The sequence below is a fragment of the Apiospora hydei genome (genome assembly GCF_038363865.1).
Source record: "Apiospora hydei strain CBS 114990 chromosome Unknown utg000007l_segment0_segment0, whole genome shotgun sequence".
Classification (NCBI taxonomy): Eukaryota; Fungi; Ascomycota; class Sordariomycetes; order Amphisphaeriales; family Apiosporaceae; genus Apiospora; species Apiospora hydei.
This window is the reverse complement of record NW_027117366.1, coordinates 1,781,969-1,800,566: the sequence shown is the minus strand read 5'-3', so window position 1 is coordinate 1,800,566 and position 18,598 is coordinate 1,781,969. Positions and strand designations below refer to the sequence as shown.

The following is an 18,598-nucleotide window of genomic DNA, read 5'->3' as shown; positions in this document are numbered from 1 at the left end:
GGAACCAAAAGTCAAATACCAGAAGAAACAATGGACGAGCTCTGGGGGCAGATCTTGAGGGGAAACTGTGCGTTAAATTCCGCCAAAATCCCGGGGTAGTCTTGTTCTTGAACTCCAAGCGGCCGGGAAGACGACAAGTCCTGGGAGATGCCCACATGCGCCGGTTGAATCTCGCCTCCTTACGAGGGAGGCCGGGCCCAGTCATCCTCCACTATTGCCCGGCCCATATATAGCATGTCAGTCGTCTGCTATATCCACAGAGAGCGCATATCATCACATGGATCAATGGGGTGGAAAGGGTCGCCAATCACCCATTCCCACGGCTTAGGGCTATCGCATCGTCAGACACACTGCGACCCTTCATCATATTCTGCGGAATTGCACGGACATGCCCAGGGCATTGTCCCTGTATCGATTTCCCGCGCTGCGTCTGACAAGAGATCTAGCATCCACTAGCCCTGGGGTTAGTCAGTTGTTGCTTTTTGTCGTTGGCGTCAGTCTTGGATGCAACTTCACAAGGTCGTCTATCCCAATCCGGCGCAGGCCCGATTCGATCTGCAGTTTCATCTGCCCTCGTAACATTGACCATATTGAAACGGCCAACAGGACGGTAGCGGTAGTGCGTATCCCAAGCTTTTGATGGCTTCGCTACGATGCACCTGGATTGATCCTCAGGAGTAGACAGGCCATCCCTACCTGGGCGAGGCCCCCTAAAGCCACTACAGGGATTTCCAGCTCCACAGAAGAGCCACTCGAGCTTGTGCCGGGCGATTATGCGTTGTGGTTTCCCCCTGCAGCTTGGCAGGGCTCACCGGGCCTGGCGGGTCGGGTCCTTTCTGCCCACAGACGATACCCAGAATAGGATGGATACAGGCGAGGCAAAATGAATCCCAGGAGCCTGGCACGCAGTCCGACTCCGCGTGGGCGATCGAAATCGGGTTTTGGTGCTTGGCAGAGAGAAACAAGCAATATATTTGGGCAGGGCCGAGATGGTGTGATGGCAGGGCCTCCACGGTCGAAATGAGAGAAAGACCACAGTGGTTCGTTTCGGTTCGACCAGGTGCTCCTTTTTCCCGTTGTTTTTGGGGTGGAGGTGTTCGCACTTCAATGTTGAGAGAGAGAAAACAAAGCTGCAGAGGGAAAGGGCGATGCTGCACGTCGCAACTTCCGCTACCACTATTTTCTGCTCAATGCGGCAGTCAGAGGCCCAAGTGGGTAGCGGGTGGGTCTTTTTGCAAATGATGGAGCGCGGAATTGACGTAGTCAGCCTAGCCGGTTGAGCTGAAGATAAAAACCGCGTGTTCTGTCGTTTCGCGATGGGAAAGACGGCAGTAGAAGTACGTACGTACGTCTTGGGTAGGTACCATGCACCTTAGGTAGGCATCTGCACGAGGGCGGTTCCGTCGCAGAAAAGGCCGATATGTTTTCAGTAAGCATAAGTAGGTATCCATCTAGATCACCACTCAGATTGCCGCGCGGGGGTTCTGTCGAAAGGCCGAGGCCTCGATTCATTGTCTTGCATAGGTACGTTCAATTTTTTGTTTGTTTGTTTTGCGAGTTTCCCTGTCCTGTCTGCACGACGATTTGACATACCTGACAAATGGAAAAGGGGATTCCGCATTGGACCAAGCTGGAAGTGTATGTGCCCACTAAACCGGGGATTTATGACGTATAAGAGCAGCTTCTGCTTCGAAATGCAACGCTGCAAGAGATTTGCTTCGCGATCTTGGTGTCAACTTGGAAGCTCCTCCGTTGTCGACTGTACATATCCATGCCCATGCACCTGGTTCTGCTGGTTCGTTCTGTACCTGATCAACCCGACATCCATTTCCAGTCCAACCATAGTGCGCCATTTGTCTTCTCATCACGGTCTTGGCTGGTTCTGGAAAACATCTCCTCTCCATACGACGGACATGTCCGTAAACACTCTCCCCCTTTGATTACGGCAGCGAATCGTAGCGCCATCCAGGTTAGCTTCGATGTTATAGGCGTGGTTTCAACACGGCAATGCTCCCATTTTCCGGTAGAGGGCACGTGACGGTTTCTGGTGAGAGCTAGGGAGGCGGCACAGCGAGTCTGCAACAAGAGTTCTGGAAGATCTAACAGTTCGCTTGGCCTCCAGCCCATAATATGTACTAAATACGTTCTGAACCAGCTAAAACGGTGGGGCCTGCCACTCCCGGTGGACTGAACGATACGACCTTAACAAGCCTCATGTGCAATTGCCAAGCCACGGCAGTTCTTCCCCGAGCCCTGGATGGAATATAGAGCTACCACCTACCCTTTCTTCCATGTCTATAGCAGCCGCCCCTTCCCATATTACCACAGGACCGTCTCGCAAACATGGAGACATAGGCATGGATAGGCCCTTTAAAGAAGGTAGTGGAAGAGTGCGTCGAGGCGTCGCCCGACCAACTAATGACTCAGGCAGGGCTTCTCGACCCGAACCTGATGAATCAGGCCAATGGTCCTCCAATAGACGCATGCATGTGGGATAAAAAGGGGCTTCCTCTGGGTTGAGGGTTCATCCAACAAGACCGGACGTGCCCAATATCCGTGTTTTGAGGCTTCAAAAAAAAAGAAAAAAAGATCGGGTAGATCGGGAGTTGTCACCGGCAGACCCAAGGACTCGAGCATATCTAGCTAGGTATCTAGCAAAACCCTTAGGTACGGTTTCGGAGTCGACAACAGATGGCCACGCCGCACTCACGAATGGACCTGAGGCCTTGGACATCTAGTAGCATGGCTCGTAGGACTAGCTTAGTCCAAAGCAGTACGACGGACTAAGAAGCGCCCATCCAGCCAGCTAGTGTATCCTGGAGATGGAGATCAAATCTAACTAATCTTCCTCAGTCCACCACGACTGCATCTAGCATCGTTGGGCCTGTTACTTGTTTCGCCTCGCGGCCAACTGGAAACCCGAGCTGCCCTCTTTGGCAGCCTAGACAACAACACTAACCTTGACTCAGTCGCCTAGCTGGAGACTAAGAGGCGATGCTACGAAACCAGCCTGCCTGCCAGCAGACAAACCGTATGCCGTACCCTCGGCAGACCAGCTCAAGGGTTTCAGAACCATGCGCATGTCCGAGGAGCTCATGGCTTTTGCATTGTAGTCTCCAGTACACTCCTAAACAGACATCCATGGTCGTAGTCTATCTACTTTAGTCTAATGCGAATAGTTGACCCTGGAGAACCGAAGGAGATACAACGAGTAAAGACGCCCCTTGAAGGCATCAGCGGCCCAAGAAAACTTCCGCGTATCGATAACCTGTAACACTTGGCTATCCACACCCGGTCCATGTCAGTAGTGCTGCTTTACTTACAGTTCAGAGTAACAGAATCCGTATAGCCAATGGCTAATCACTGAAGAGGACGGCGCGATTAGAAAAGCATTTGGGTAAGATAATCTTGAGTCTGACACTGTGAAGACATGGCTTACCCCTTTGAGTATCACTGGGCAGGGTTGGAATAATAAACTTGGTTTTTGCAGCAGTCCGTATGTCTTAGTTTAGTTGCTTTCCTTTTCATGACTGGATATCCTGAGTTATACCTATGCTCGCACACAACACAACCGTACAACAAATAATTTTACACCCCCTTCTCAGGAGTAACACAATCCAATGGCATAAAATTGTGCAAATATCCTCCGAGCTCCATTGGCTACCTCTTTCTAGGTGCACGGAAAACTGCATCCACACTGTGGCTTAAGGGATTAACTCAGGACGGTTTCAAACCTGTAGCAGCTTGTAATGTTAGATTTGTGGCTTTTGTGACGAACAGTTCAGAACTTTTGTGGCTGGGGATAACATTGCAGATAGGATATAGCAGTGGCTTGGTTTGGCTATAGTCGTACTGCGGATCGACTGGCCACTATCAGATTCTATATCAAGTAATTAAAGACGACATAGTTCTCTAATGTATGTCACATGGACTGCAGAGATATATTTTATAATCATAGAGCACCGCAATACTGGGACTAGCCTACTTTGGTGCGATGCGGTTCCTCACGTTGTTTCTGTGCCCCTAATGGGTGACCAACAGATCTGGATTATGTACTAATAGCTTGAGCCATCTAGCAACACAAGACAAGCACCAATACAAACAATAAGGGGTACCCCTCCGTGAATTACCAAGCGACCAACTGACAAATACAAGAAGGTTTGTGTCGGTGTTCGGTACAAACAGTCATGGCACTCGAGAACTGACAGCATGATTGCCAGGAAAAGAAGTCGAACATCACCACACTGCCTGATTACCTGGTCACGCCACAGTACGCTCCTTAAGTCGATGTGAGTGAGTCGTATGCGAAATGACAACAGATACCACCACATCCAGCAATATCATGGAGCAGAACATTAGCCGTACCAATCATAGCGTCCATACTCCACCATATAATCTGCATAAGCATCTGGTTCAGGACTAGCTGGTCACAAATCGGAGCACATACAGTGAGTCCAATACACTGGAAGGGGACACGAACAAGCCAGATCATACTACATTGAATATTGCTTCTTGCAGTGCTTCTCCCCGCTCTGGGATGTCCTTGCTCTCCGTATACCCGAGTGCATACTCCTGCAGACTGACCCCCACGGGGAACTAGCCGATAAGGAAAGAAAAGCAAAGCTCGTAAGCTGCTCCTCTACTTCATCGCCCCCCTTCTCTTGTTTTCATTGCCACCAAATGAAAAAATGGCTCTTATGAAGATGTTCTTGTCACTCGTCGTCATCTGGACGCCAGCCACCACGGCGGCGATCCACTACCTGTTGGTTGGCACCTTCTCCACCAACAGCATATACACACTCAGCTTCGACGATGAGACGAACCAGCTCACCGGACTGGCCAACACGTCGACTCCCGTCGGTAGTTCTTGGCTAACCCTCAGCGTAAGTATCCACCCGCTCTCAAGCAGTACCAGCTTTTGCCATACATGCTTGGCAACCAAGAAGAAAAGGGTCATCACCACCGAGCACGTTCGTTTCCTGACGGTCCGATCGCTCTAGAAAGACAAGCGTACCCTGTACGGCACCGCCTGGGACGTCCAGCCGGCCGCCTTCGTCAGCTACGCGGTCGAGGACGAGGGCCTCACCCTCACGCACCAGGCGACCGTCCTGGCCGGGGGCGGCTGCACCGGCTCGGCCATCTTCGTGCTCGCGGCCGTCGACCCGCCGTACACGGTGTGCGGAAACCTATACTACCGGGACGCGCAGTGCGGCACCGTCTTCGCCACGGACCCCAGCACGGGCGCGCTTGTCGACGGAGGCGGCGGAGGCACCGGTATCGTGCAGAACTACACGTACGATCTGCCCGGGTCGGCCGTGCACGGCATGACCTGGAGCCCGGCCATCGCCAACGTAGTCTACTCGGCCGACACGGGCGGCAACGCCATCTGGACGCACTCGCGCGACAAGGGAACCGGCGCTCTGACGCCCGTAGACAAGCTCGTCCTGCCCGTGGACGAGCAAGGCGGGCACTGTGGGCCCCGCCACCTCGCGGTGCATCGGCAGGGCCTCTACATGTACGTGGTGTGCGAGGCGAGTTCCAAGATCATCCAGCTCTGGCTCGACTCCGACGAGTTCATGACGCCCCACGCGACCGACAACGAGTGGCCCCTCCTGCGCAGTGGCGACGACGCGACCGACTTCTGGGCCGATGAGGTTCTCATGTCGGCGTCGGGCGACTTCATGTGGGCGTCCAACCGGGCGCACGACTCCGGCCGCCAGGGGTACGTCTCCGTGTTCGCGCTGCGTTCCGACGGCGAGGTCGCGGCGCAGATGTTCCTGCAAGAGACGGCGACGAGCGGCGGGTTCGCCAACGCCATCGCGCCCAGCCCCTTCGACGACCGCGTCGCCGCCCTTACGGAGAACGTCACGGGCTCGGTGGAGATCTGGCGCATGGCGGACGATAATCAGTCTGCGAGCGTTGTAGCGCATCTCGACATCCCCGATGGCGGAGGATGCTGCGCCAACGTGGTCTGGTACTCCTGAGATGGCTTGAGGATTCTTGTAAGTGCTACACGACTTAATGACTACGCCACGACATGCCCACATTTAGAGATTCTCATGATAGGCGAGGCAGTCGTCATCGTTTCTCAGCAGTTGGTTGATCAGCCCTCTTGGCTAAAACCATGGGCGCATTTTATGAAAATACTAGTTGCCCCTATCTAGGACCAGTTCTTGTAAGTGACGTTCCAGTGACCAGACACCAGGCTGCCTGCCGAAGTAGGCTCGAGCAGGATGGATTTAGCCGTGGCATCGTTTCTGTATTGCCAGTTCAAGTAATTGACGACAGCTTTGCCAAACTTGCCTCCATTGGTAGCGGACTGAGTTGGGTTCGAGGTCAGCAAGATGGTCTTCAACTGTAGGCAAAAGAACTTTAGCTCCACTCACATAAGTGCCGCCGTGCCCAGTGTCTAGACTAGCCTTGTAGGATGGAAGCCCTGCGTTCAGCAGTGCATAGTCCTTCTCCGCATTGGGGTATCCCATGTCCTTGGGCCCACCAACGAACCAGGCGACGGGCACCTTGATCTCTGACAGTAAATAACGACGGTCGTCTTGGAAGATGCTGATGTCCAACAATATGATACGTTTGACACGGTCATCGTGGTACGACACCTAGTCAACTTTGGTTAGGCTTTCTTTCCCTTACTGCCCTGTCTTCTCTTTTGGGTTTGTAGAGTATTGTGACTCGGGGTCATAATAGGGGGGAGGAAAACTTACGCTCATAGCCTCCAGCCCACCGCACGAATGTCCCGCCGCGGTAATGTTCTGCAAGTTAATAGTACCGTACTTTCCAGCGCCACCCTTCATGGCCCAGTCGATGCTATCGCGCGCGTCCTGGACGCGGCTCTGCCCATTGGCGCCACCGCCGCCGTTGGGCGGTCCGTCGGCGGCGACGACGTACCCGTGCGATGCGATCTCGGTCAGGAAGTTGCGGTACGTGGACCCCACCGTCGAGCAGCCGCCGTTGCCGAACGCGATGAAGGGCATGCTGGCGCCGTCGGCGGGCGGCTTGATGGGCGCGTAGATGGTGTGGTTCGGCAGGTCCTGCGACGTGGTCATCTGCGCCGGGTACGGGCCGGAGCCCTGGGTGACGGCGCCTTGGCCCCTATGTTGTACTGATCAGTCTAGAACACCGACGGCGAAGCAGAAACTACCCGCTACCAGAACTCCCAGTATGTGACTCTTGCGTCGAAACATGATAAGAGATCTACCACTATGGTTTGATGGCTCACCTTGGAGATTCACTGCCCGTCGCTCCCGGGTTGTTGCCAGTACGCTGCAGGTAGGCAGCTAGGTCAGGAAGGGAAATGCAGAATATACCGCCTGCAATGGTATCATCGCCCGTAGCCGGAAAGTAACCTGGTCTGGGTACAAAGGTTCCTGTCTGTCTCAGTGAGATAGGCGCGACGGGGTTTGCCAGAGTTGTATAAGCCAGAAGACCGGCAACCCCTAAGTGGTAGATACTTGGTGCCATCTCGGTGCAGGATCCAATGTACTGTGCTATTATTGTGGTGCTGGCTTCGTGCAGAGACTCGTATGTCTAGCCTATTGAGACGTTGGCTAGATATATATGTAAAACACTTCTTTGCAATCCTTCCTGGCCTGTACAAGCCGTTCGTTCTCAGCCGGGTATGCAGTTCGGCACTTCACGCGGGGCTGATAACACACGAAATCGTAGTCTATGTTGATGGATCTGATTCCTTCCGTGCCGCATGGGGAATGATCAGCATCATCCAGGAAAATGCGAATACCTTGCCCAATTGCTTGGGGCTCACAGATCTTTTATGCCCAAGATCCAATCAATAACGGAATCTATGATCGTGCATGGCCGGTAGTCAAAAGTGATTTGTCAATTTCTGGCTCTATGTTGTATTCGGGCCAGTGGGTAAATCTGCGGTTGAATCTGGGGAAGGACGTTGCATTACCAGATCTGCTTTTGGGGATCAGATCGTGCAATCGTCTTGGCATATCCCGGATCGGACGTTGCTGGGCAGCTCAATGCCGTTCTGCAAAGCCGTGGATATCTGGCTATTGCAGTTGGCTATGTTGGTCGGTGGCATCACGGAGCCGAAGGTTCCAAGAACGGGCGTAAACCGTGCAACTCAGATCACCCAGCTGGCCACTGGATTCTCACGATTTGAGGTGCTGTACTTGAATTACGAAAGGCATACACGAGTAATCCTTGCATTCGGTGCATTGTTGGTTGCGGCGTGCGATCCACCGCCGTTCGCCAAGGGGCCGGAACTGAATTCCCGGCAAGGAAAATGAGGCATGCAATTAACAGGAAGGGATGAGTCTTGGCCGCCATAGCTATCAGATCTTGCCCTCACGCCTGAGGCCTTCCCACAATGCCACCGCAGCCAAGCATTTAGCATCTCGTGCCCCTTCCTTCCAAAGATCCTTCAGCTTCACCAACTTCAGTGTTATCTTTTCGCCATGGTCTCTCAAGCCTGTTAGCTTGCCTGTCCAGTCCTTCAATTGCTCCCTGGGCACTCGTCGCTCATGCATGTAGATGGGGATGTGCTCATCGCAGCCACCAGCAGACGGATACATGGCAGCCGGGAGACCCTCGTCGGCCGGCAAGCCGGTGCTGGCGTCGCCTTGAGCCAAGTCGCTCATGCACGTCAGCTTAGAGGATGGTAGCTCCAGACCTAGCTCCTCCTTGATCTCCTTTGCCGCCGTGCCTGCAAACGTCCCCCCATCGTCGACCATGCCCGCAGGTAACTCGACAAACTCCAGGCTGCCGGCTGGGATGCGGGCCTGAACGGTCAAGATGACATGCCGCTCGTCGGCCTCGGCCTCGCTGCCCCGCTCGACGTCATCGGGGATCAGGATGACCAGCATGGCGACGCTGGGCCCGCGCAGGAACACGGCGGCTGGCAAGCTCTCGCCCGCGGTATTGGAGACCTCGGCCTTCAATTTGAGAAATCCCAAACGGCTCCCGCCGAAGAGATCGTACGACTGGACAGTGATACCGCGGAGCGAGTACGGGTCATCGTTGAAGGGATGTGTGGGACGAGATTGTAACTTGAGCGACCGCTGGACGGTGCTCAACCAATTCTAGTAAACAGGCGTCAATGTAAGAAAACTTCAGATATTCGGATTGCAACAGAACCTAGTAGCTTACTTACCTGGAACGGGGCAAAGGCAAGGAAGGTTGCCTTTTCTAAGCCGTTAGGCAGTGTGACGGGGATGTCGGAATGCTCATGGCTAATCTTGAAAGATGCCATCATGCGGCGAGACCGGTTGGCTGGGCTGGTGGGGTGAGAGTTGAGGTTTGGCGAGTATCTAAACGTGCTTCTGTCTCGGAGCACCGATCTGGCAACTCGTGACGTTCGGAAGTGCAAGTTTATCATGAAGAGTTTCAGTGATGAGGACAAGTGCACCTTTGATGATGGTGATGGTGGTTTAGGTACTGAGCTCAAGTGCTATCTTCGTATCACTGCCTCTGTTTGCAGGCAGATACGTACGTGCCTGTATTACCCCACCATAGCTCTCGGAGCTTAACGCCTGCTGCCAGTACGCATCATGTTGTTACCTAATTGAAGAGATTACATATTAATAAAGCAGTAATTTAGTCCTTAAAAATCATCGAAATGGTTCTATACTTCCACGCATTCCGAATGCTGTGTATGCCAGCTTAGCCGCACAACTGTTATAATGCGTAGTTGACTATAAGTAGCTTAAAGTCTCCAAAAATAATTGCTTAGGAAAAAGATAGTCAGACATTTTGGTTCTACTAAGAGAAGAGCCAAAAAAGAAATGGATGTGTCTCCCATACGGGGAATCGAACCCCGAGCTCCGCGGTGAAAACGCGGTATGTTAGCCGTTACACTATATGGGATAGGCTTATACCGTTATGGACGGTCATGTCTGAAACCTCCTGCATCAACACTTATACTATCATGATCGGCAAGCTCTAAACCTGCAATTTTTCACTTGGCGCAAAAGCTTAAAAATGCTTCCTCGAGATTTGTCTTCGAACTCTCACCTTTCAAAACCTATAACGGCTTTGGGCTAGACGCCGATGTAAGGTCGTTGTAGTAAGCAGCACAGAGATGCGATCGGCAACTTGGAATCTAGGATGGACGAGATCTAGCAGAGAGCCGGTGTCGCCCCTCCAGATAGAGAGCACACACCAATCAACACATTCCTGTCATGGACTGATCCTTTTCAAGTTAAAATACTCATTGGCAAGCTGAAAGTTATGCTATACTCTTTGTTCCAGCAATGTGAATTGGCTCCTCCCAGCTTGAGCACACATGATTGAATCAATCAAAGCACAAAAGATGCTGATTCATCTTCAGACCAATTGGCCGCCACTCCGCGTCTTCACGATCTCGCCCGTGGCATTGCGATCCTTCATGAGGTAGAGGTACGCCTCCGCGACGTCCTCGACCCTGCCCGCGACGCCGGTCGGGACCTTGTCAGCAATAGCGCGCATCATGTCGGCCTTCTCCTGCGCGCTCAGATCCTTCCAGAGCTCCGTGTCGACGAACCCGGGCTCGACGGCGTTGACGCGCACGGGCGCGAGGTCGAGCGCGAGGTTGCGCGTGAGCGCGACGATGCCGTTGGCGACGTAGGCCATGAGCGCCCAGCCCGGGCGCGGGCTATCGGCGATGCCGCCCGTCGACAGAATGAGGCTGGACTCAGGCGTCTTGGGCAGGCGGCGCGCGGCCACTTTTCCCAGGATCATGGGCACCACCTGGCGCAGATGGTTCGCCTTTCGAATCATCTCGGGCGTCAGGTCCTGCAGGTCGCAAATGGTGAGCCCGTCGTTCGCCGTGTAGACGACGTGGTCGACGTGGCCGCCGGCCTGGTTGAAGAGCTCCTCGAGGTCCTGCTCGACCGTGTCGCGCGACAGGTCGCAGCCGAACCCGGCGATCGAGGCGGACGGGTAGAGCGCCATGAGCTCGTTCACGGTTGTGTCGGCCGAGTGCTGCGACAAGCCGGTAATGGTGACGCGGGCGCCGGCCTCGATGGATGCCTCGGCGGTCCCGCGGCCTAGGCCCTTGGTGCCGCCGATGCAGAGGACATGCTTGCCCGCCAACTTGTTGTACTTGGCCATCTTGTAGACTGACTAGGGTATTGGCAAAGTTTGTTGAATCTGGATTATCAGAGGCAAATAGACTGTAGGATGGATGATTGCTTGAGCCTTTGATTTCCTTTGTGACAGCAGCATTATAAGGCGTTGGACGGGAGTATTTATATGCGACGACACAACCCCTTGAAGATTGATAATCCTATCAGCCTTTGAGTATACCTACTCATGATGTCAGATAGTTGATCCGTCTCTTTTCCGGAGTTAACCCCGCATGGCGGCATAAAGTAAATAGGTTGTGATCTTTGGCGAAAGCTAAGGTGATCTTGCAGATTACATCCTTGTGCGGTTGGCTTAAGTCCGTCAAGCTCTGGGCGCTCCGGTCCGGGCTTGGAGCCGACGCTGTCCTGTTGGGGTCAAATACGGCAATTCATACTGAGTTTCCAGTAAGGTTCTGCAAGAAGCTGTCATTCTCGTCTGCGTTCTGACAGTTGTTCTGCATATTCTAGATCTGACTCCGAACCCGTCGTTTTTACCTCCGAGTTGTGTTCCCCAAAGCGCTTATGGGCAGAAGCCTGAACAATATCCGCTATCACCGTGGCTTAAACGCTGCTACCAATACCTCTTTGATCACTGAAGCCACGACAATCATTCAATATATGTCCGAAACGAGGATATCGCCAGTCACTCGCTCGCTGTCCTAAATGCTTCGCGAAAACCGTACATGCGCTTCCGTCATCCCATAGCCTCAAGTGGATCTGAGTGTCGTCAGCGTAACACCAGGGATCTGCAAGACAAGGCATCACTTGAAAATAGAACATCCGTAGGGCGTAAACCGGAACCAAATGTATTTGAAGTGGCAAGGAGACCAGTGCCTTGGTCAGTTTATAATATATACAGAGAATAAGTAATTGTCGCATCTCGTGCGAAAGGAGAAGTTAAGCAGAGTCACCAGACCTCGTACTTGGTTGGCTGACTTCCAATGCTTAGCAGGCCTTGAGGGCGGTGAACTTGCAGTGGTCGCTGGGGCCGCTGCCGATCTCCTTGGGCTCGTGGCCGGGCGTGGTGCCCTCGAACTCGACGCAGGTCTGCTTGACCGAGGTGGCGCAGGTGCTCGTGATGGTGGCGACGTCGCCCTTGTTGGAGTTGATGCCGACCAGGACCTTGCCGTTGTAGGCCTTGACGTTCTTGACGTTGACGTTGCGGAGGCCCATGGTCTTGCAGTTGCCGCAGCTGCGGTACAGCTTGCCGAAGTCCATGGCGGTGAAGCCGTCGATGGTCACGGTGCCAAGGCCGTTGTGTTGGATGACCTTGTCCTCGGCGCCTTGCGCACCTCTATTATCACGGAGCATCGTTAGCTATCTGCTTATCCTATGTGTCTCGACTGTATGTGCTTGTGATATCTTACCCGCCGATGACGTTGGCGTTTCCATCGCCCTTCAGGCTGAGAGCATCCTCGCAGACCTTGGTCCACCAGACGTTCTCGATGGTACAGGAGCCCTTGCAGTGGACACCCTCGATCTGATCGGCGCCGATGATGGCGTTCTTGAGAGTAGCACCTTCCTCGAGCAGGAACACGGCATCCGAGTCGCCACCTTCGGCCTGACCCGTGCACTTAACGCCACGACCGTACGTCTTCATGCCGCCATCGAAGGTGCCCGACACGGCTTGGGGCGCCTTCAAGGTGACGGAGCCCTTGGACGCAGGAACGGGGAACGCGGCGCGCTTCTCGAAAGCAGGGCCGGCGATGGCGGCCGAGGCGCCGAATGCAGCGAGAACAGCAGAGTACTTCATGTTGATATGATGAAGATTGGGTAAATGACAAAAAGACTGGAAGGTATCGGGGAGAAAAAGGAATGCACGATAAGGGGTGGCTGACAAAACCCAAGAGTTTCTGCGGCACCGTTCCTGCTTTATACAACGTCACACCATGCTTGCTATGGCCCCGGGGCATCACCGACAGACAACGCCATCTCGAGTCGACTCCCCTGGGTCTCATCGAGAACCTGGATGCCAAGAGGTCCTGCCAAGCTTGCGGGAGACTGACTGGATGGACTGTTACTCGTTTTGTAGCTGTTCATTCGTGGATCTTCCCCATTAAGATGCGGCTCCCTGCAGGGCTATGTGTTTATGGCGCTGGCAGCGGGGCCCCGCCGAACTGTTGCAGGCATGGCATGACTCTCGAGTTCAAGGATCTAAAGGGAGATCTTAGCCTGTTCCTACACAGCGGTTCTCGAGTAGAGTGGCTGGGTTCCACCAAACGGCATCCTGAGAGTCCTGTCAAAAGGGGATCACAAACAAACGGACAACCAAGGAAGGTAGCAATCGGGCCACCCAACCCCATGAACTGTCCACTTGAGACTTGAGACGATCGAGACGCTCATCTCAGCCCATCCATGACCATCGTGCGGGAGAGCTGGGTTAATGTTTGGGTTGTCTATTAAGGGGTGGGTGGGATCGTCGGACGATCCTGGACGCGGGCGATCCATGGACGCTGATTGGTGGAAATGGGCGACGACGAGTCATGACCTGGGCGAAACAGAAAATCGACAGCATCTGGCTGTCTGGAGGAATCCAAAACCACGACTTGGAGGCCCACGAGGCGCCTGGGGTTGACGAGCGCCGGTATTTGACAGTCATGATGACACCTTGAGGGAAAGCAGTCTCCCTTTGCATTACAACGTCCACTTTAGGGAGATGTCGAATGTAGAGATGAATACATAGACTACATATCTGATAGTTATGAGGTTTCCAGGCGTATCAACACGGTGATCTGACTTGTAAATCTGCCCCAGGTTGTCTGTGCTGTTATTGATTGGCTCTAACCAGCATTGGCATCCGTTTCAGCCACGCGGGGTGATGAGCTGCTCGGCTTTGTCTTTTGCAATGGTCTCATGCACCTTCCCGATGTCACATTTCTCCTTCTTTTGCCGAAAATAAGCATTATGATGAGATCCATTACTGGTTCATGTACTTGAGTGATATTACGACGAGCAAGCAACCTCGTCACCAAGACCGATCTCCGTGCTGGCCATCAAGAACTCCATGTATCCTGCCCCGGTCTCCAACATGTTCAAGTGGTACTGCTCGGCCGTCGGGTAGAAAGGGCAGGACGCATTCTCGTTACCAAACCCGAACTCGACGGTGAATCCATGGATCAAGTTCAGGCCGGGGTCTGCAAAGTGCCTCGAGTACGAGTAGTCGTCGCTCGCGCCCGACGTGGGATAGAGGTAGGCCGCCTGCTGCACCTCGTAGTGTCGGCCAGTGGCCGCGTCCATCGCGTTGCCCGTCCGCATGGCCGCGTACACGTTCTCCGACCAGTCCTTGCTCGGCGTGTACTCGCCGTACACGATGCCCCCGGAAGGGTCGTCCGGCATGAGGCCGCGCACCGCGTCGCAGGTCGAGTTCAGGAAGTTCATGCCGGGCTCGCGCGCCTGGTTCTCGTCGCTTCCCCAGCTGTAGAGCACCACGCCCGCGAAGGAGTGGAGGTCGTGGTACCAGCGGATGCTCGGGAAAGAGTCCATGACCCATTTGATGTTGCGCGTTTCCGGCTCTGAAAAGGCACTGGTCCCAGAAAAGGCCTCGCTCGAGGGAGTTCCTCGACGCGACGTTCGGGGCGACAGTGGGCTCGAACTTGGTCGGGAAGTCCCACAGGAAGTCGAAGTTGCGGTTCAGATCAATGCCGACGGACCGATCATTTCCAGGTGTTGCCGAGGCCGGGTTCCGATTTTTGCGCCAGCAGTTGCCCTGAGCTTGGTCGTACGCAACACCGTCAGGGTTGCTAAGAGGTACGAAGACGATGCCAGCGGCCAATGCCCGGCTGACATCAGAAGCCGAATATGACCGTCCACCGTACGTCAGGCCGGTCCTGGTCTTGTTTGCATACAGGAGGTCGGAGATGAAGTACAGAAGATTGTCTGGTGAGCCTCTCTCGCGTGCATGGATCGCACCATTGAAGTAAACGTGATATGCCTCGGAACAGTTGCCACTCCCGCCCACCTTGCCGCCGAGCATAGTTCTGTTTTCGAAAGTGGTGTATGGCATGGTGAACGTCTCGATGTCATATTCGCTGACGAGACCCCTCATTGCGCTCTCTATCTCTTCGACGCTGAGAAGCGAGTCAAGCTTAGTTCCTGGCTCCTGGGTTCCGAGGCCGCGAGGGAACTTGGCACCTCCCTCGAAGCGATCGCCCGAGCCGATGGGGAAACCCGTGTCGCCGTTCTCCTGGCGGCGATAGAGATGGTGGCGCCCATCACCAGTTTCCTCTCCTGGCAAGAGGCAGGCAGACACCAAAGGCATAAAACCGCCTGTTCCAAGGACCTTTGACAACTTCATGATGACAGTTCAGCTGCTTGAAAAGAGGAAAGAGAACGAGTAACGCTCATTTGCGCCCTCCCCGCTACTTGTATCACGTTAGACAGTGACATGGCCAAGCAGCGCAATATGCGTGTGAGATAACGCCAGGCAATCGCAAGTCGTACAATATCGCACGATGGATCATAGAAGAAGTAGTTTCAATATCGATGATCATCGTCTCCGCGTCCCTATCTCGTTTAGGCAGTTGGTTGGAGTTGCCAAGGTGTTCCCTGCGCGTACCAATTTCACTGATCCTGGCCGTCGGGTGGGCTCCTGAGGCCCTGAGCAAATCGGCTCAACTGGCTACTTCGCGGCTACCCGCTGGCTCGGTGTGTCTGATAAGAAGCAGCGGCAATGTCCCGTGGCAATGGTCCCAGGTTCTTTGCCGTGCCGGATATAGTGCCTGATCCAGAAGCCAAGATGTTGCATACACCTTGGCGCAACGTTGGCGGTGAATATGAATGCGATTTACATTCATTTTATAAGTGAAGCAAATGGCAATAAGATAATTTCGACAATGAGGAGCGGAGCGAAGTCGAATGCAGATAGTGATAACTCGAGGCCATGGATGCGTGCTACGTGGTTAGAAACCTACATCCCCCATTTTTCCTTAACCAACTTCAAAGAAGGACCCGTGGAAAGGACGTTGCTCGTAATCCAAAGTCGCATGCTCTTTTTGACAACATGTTTCGAGAGATTGCCTGTCAATGGTAAGAAAGCATATCCGGGAGTGACTCGACACCATTACCATAATCTAATTATCGAGGATCCAGCTCGTGCGATACACCCATGACATGACTATCAGATCAAGTTAAGACACCAATCAGCAAGTTGGGTGTCTTGCGGTATGGCCGAGGGAACCAGGCTGCGGCATAGATATCAACAGCGCAATCACCAGTCGCCAGTGACGGCAGTACTCTGAACTTACTACGAACTTCCATCCCGGACATGGTGCAGTGCACCCTCTTCCTCCAGTGAGGTTTGCTACTCACTTGGGATGACCAGGAGTTGTCGCAGTCTTCAGCACCTTATTCTCGACCTGCTTATGGTTCATAAACGATGGGAACCTCGTGGAAGTATTTGGCGCAACATCCGCGTAGGTGCTCGTGCTGTCTTGGACTCGCAGAGAATTTTGATCTCAAATTGTGTCTATCCAGGGGGTTTAATACGATGTTACTAACGACCTGGTTAGGTTCGCCGCTGTCCAGGTCGTCCTCATCGGCACCAGCGGTTCAAGCTGAGCCGCATCCTGAATAGATACATTGGGACGTAGCCACACAGTTAGACCTATCCTGAAGGGCATTCTTCAAGCCAATGCAACAGTTCGTGTTGATGTAGTAAAACAGGAGCACATATGGGGACGCGATCAGTAAAATCGAGAATGTTTAACGTGCTTGAACTGCTTTGGCCTGGCGGTTGCTTTATCTGTATTTTTCATGGGCAGTTGCGTCTTTCAGCATCGCCTCTACGCGTTCTATCGTAGCTGCGTCATACAGTTCCTCGGGCTCCTTGCCTTCCTTCAGCACCTTCTTCTCGTGCTGCAGCGCTTCGTCCTTGGTCATGCAGACCAGATCGCCGAGCTTCACGTTGGAGGACTTCTGCGCGTTTTCGCCATCGCCGATCTTGATCATGGTCGAGCTCTTCGGCTTTCGCCATCGAATGAGATGCAGCCGGTTAGTCAGACCCGTGATGGCGCTCCGGCCCCTGTATACTTCCTCGGTCAGGAAGGCCACATCTCCGATGTTGATGGGTATCTTAAGTCCCACAGCGACGGCTGGATCACCGCCAGCTGCATACCGGACCACTTTCTCTTCCGTCGACTGTAGGCCGGCGAGCATGCCGTCGTGCATCTTCTCGCGTCCTCTAGCAGGTAGATAGTCCATGGGGTAGCCGGTTATAGATAGTATAACGTGGTTTGCTACTGTGTAGCCAAAAACAGCCGGCATCGTACCCAAGACTGGTAAAATTCGCGCTCGAAAATCTGGCAATGGGCCAAGATCTCCAACCGATCCCTTCTGAAATTCGCCCTCGGGCAGCGGAAGCAACTCGGCCTTGCCATCGCCTGTCTTCTCGGTCGAAAAGACGGTCGGAATACCGTTTGTGATTCCCAACAACTTGAGCCGACGCCTGGTAGCCCTTGACAAGCGGTCGTCTGTGCTGTTTCCAATATCTCCTACAGTAATTCTCGTAGGGTCGCTCTTGCAGCCCGCGCCCATGGCAGATATGACTGGTATTTGGTGGTCGTGGCAGTATTTCAGCAACGCGACCTTGGTGTCAATGTTGTCGATGGCATCAATGACGTAGTCGGGCTTCTGGCCGGTCTCCTTCCAGGGCGCGAGCAAACGATCGGCGGCCTGATCCCAGAATTTCTCCTGCCTGAGGTCGAACTGGGTCCAGGGCGTAATGGCGATCAGCCTCCTGTAAAGGCATTGGACCTTGGGTATGCCGACATCGGCCAATGTAGCGACGGCGTGTCGGTTGAGGAGCTCAGGGTGACTTGGTCGAAGTCGACGAGCCGAAGCTTGGACACGCCGGAGCGCGACAGGGTAGCAGTGGCATGCGAGCCCACGCCGCCGCAGCCGACCACTACGACGAAGGATTTTCGGAGCTTGTCCAGACCTTCGGGGTCAGGAAGACACGGTTCCGGGCCAGCTGCTCGAGGATCAACTCGTCATCGTAGTCGCCGGCCTGTGCGCGTCGTGCGAGGGCCTCGTTACGTTGGTCTTCTTTGTCGGTCGACGTGGCACCGCCGTAGTTGGTCAACTATTCGGGATTCCAGATCAGCTCGGTTCAAGACTCAGCAGCTCATTCGCGAAAGGCGCGGGCTCACTTTTCCCAAATCACCCCCCTCGGCGCCGAGCGAGGGTATCGAGTCCTTGAGCTTGTTTATGCGCTCATTCCGTTGTAATTGTTGGTAGCCCAGAATAGCGCTGGCAACTACAGCGCCGGAGACGACCGCCGTTGTCGCAAACTGCACCTTTGTATTCGAGGTGGCTTGCGAAAGGAACGAGGACATTGTGTGTGTGTGGTTTGTTTTTCACTTGGTAAAAACAACTCTATGAGTGCATGACTGGAAGGGAACAAAATCTATAAAAAGCAAAAGATCATGGGATTGCCGCCACAAAATGTCTAGATGTCGCAGACATACAGCATCTCGAACAATATTCGAACTGACGACTGTGGGTGGGAAATTTGTCTAATG

The 18,598-nt window shown here is 53.9% G+C and overlaps 7 protein-coding genes across 7 annotated transcripts; 1 reads left to right on the top strand and 6 right to left on the bottom strand.

The window, feature by feature from the left end:
• Positions 1-4,688: 4,688 nt before the first annotated feature.
• On the top strand, positions 4,689-5,984 carry PG997_009641 (3-carboxy-cis-cis-mucoante lactonizing enzyme; the record flags this gene model as incomplete). The annotated part of the gene is made up of 2 exons (XM_066813956.1): positions 4,689-4,883; positions 5,001-5,984. 2 exons carry the CDS (start codon positions 4,689-4,691, stop codon positions 5,982-5,984), a joined length of 1,179 nt encoding a protein of 392 aa, XP_066665918.1.
• Positions 5,985-6,160: 176 nt separating this feature from the next.
• PG997_009640 (uncharacterized protein) lies at positions 6,161-7,058 on the bottom strand (the record flags this gene model as incomplete). The annotated part of the gene is made up of 3 exons (XM_066813955.1): positions 6,161-6,319; positions 6,387-6,611; positions 6,717-7,058. 3 exons carry the CDS (start codon positions 7,056-7,058, stop codon positions 6,161-6,163), a joined length of 726 nt encoding a protein of 241 aa, XP_066665917.1.
• Positions 7,059-8,312: 1,254 nt separating this feature from the next.
• PG997_009639 (uncharacterized protein) lies at positions 8,313-9,229 on the bottom strand (the record flags this gene model as incomplete). Its single annotated transcript, XM_066813954.1, has 2 exons — positions 8,313-9,059; positions 9,131-9,229. The coding sequence occupies 2 exons, from the start codon at positions 9,227-9,229 to the stop codon at positions 8,313-8,315; spliced, it is 846 nt and encodes a 281-aa protein (XP_066665916.1).
• A 1,073-nt stretch (positions 9,230-10,302) lies between these two features.
• PG997_009638 (NAD(P)-binding protein) lies at positions 10,303-11,067 on the bottom strand (the record flags this gene model as incomplete). The annotated part of the gene is made up of 1 exon (XM_066813953.1): positions 10,303-11,067. The coding sequence occupies one exon, from the start codon at positions 11,065-11,067 to the stop codon at positions 10,303-10,305; it is 765 nt and encodes a 254-aa protein (XP_066665915.1).
• Positions 11,068-12,026: 959 nt separating this feature from the next.
• Positions 12,027-12,834, bottom strand: PG997_009637 (pectate lyase E; the record flags this gene model as incomplete). The annotated part of the gene is made up of 2 exons (XM_066813952.1): positions 12,027-12,375; positions 12,449-12,834. 2 exons carry the CDS (start codon positions 12,832-12,834, stop codon positions 12,027-12,029), a joined length of 735 nt encoding a protein of 244 aa, XP_066665914.1.
• Positions 12,835-14,024: 1,190 nt separating this feature from the next.
• Positions 14,025-15,375, bottom strand: PG997_009636 (zinc carboxypeptidase; the record flags this gene model as incomplete). The annotated part of the gene is made up of 2 exons (XM_066813951.1): positions 14,025-14,604; positions 14,645-15,375. 2 exons carry the CDS (start codon positions 15,373-15,375, stop codon positions 14,025-14,027), a joined length of 1,311 nt encoding a protein of 436 aa, XP_066665913.1.
• A 1,442-nt stretch (positions 15,376-16,817) lies between these two features.
• On the bottom strand, positions 16,818-18,412 carry PG997_009635 (uncharacterized protein; the record flags this gene model as incomplete). The annotated part of the gene is given in 4 exon segments (XM_066813950.1): positions 16,818-17,814; positions 17,847-18,004; positions 18,016-18,159; positions 18,227-18,412. The coding sequence occupies 4 exon segments, from the start codon at positions 18,410-18,412 to the stop codon at positions 16,818-16,820; spliced, it is 1,485 nt and encodes a 494-aa protein (XP_066665912.1).
• Between the last annotated feature and the right edge of the window lie 186 nt (positions 18,413-18,598).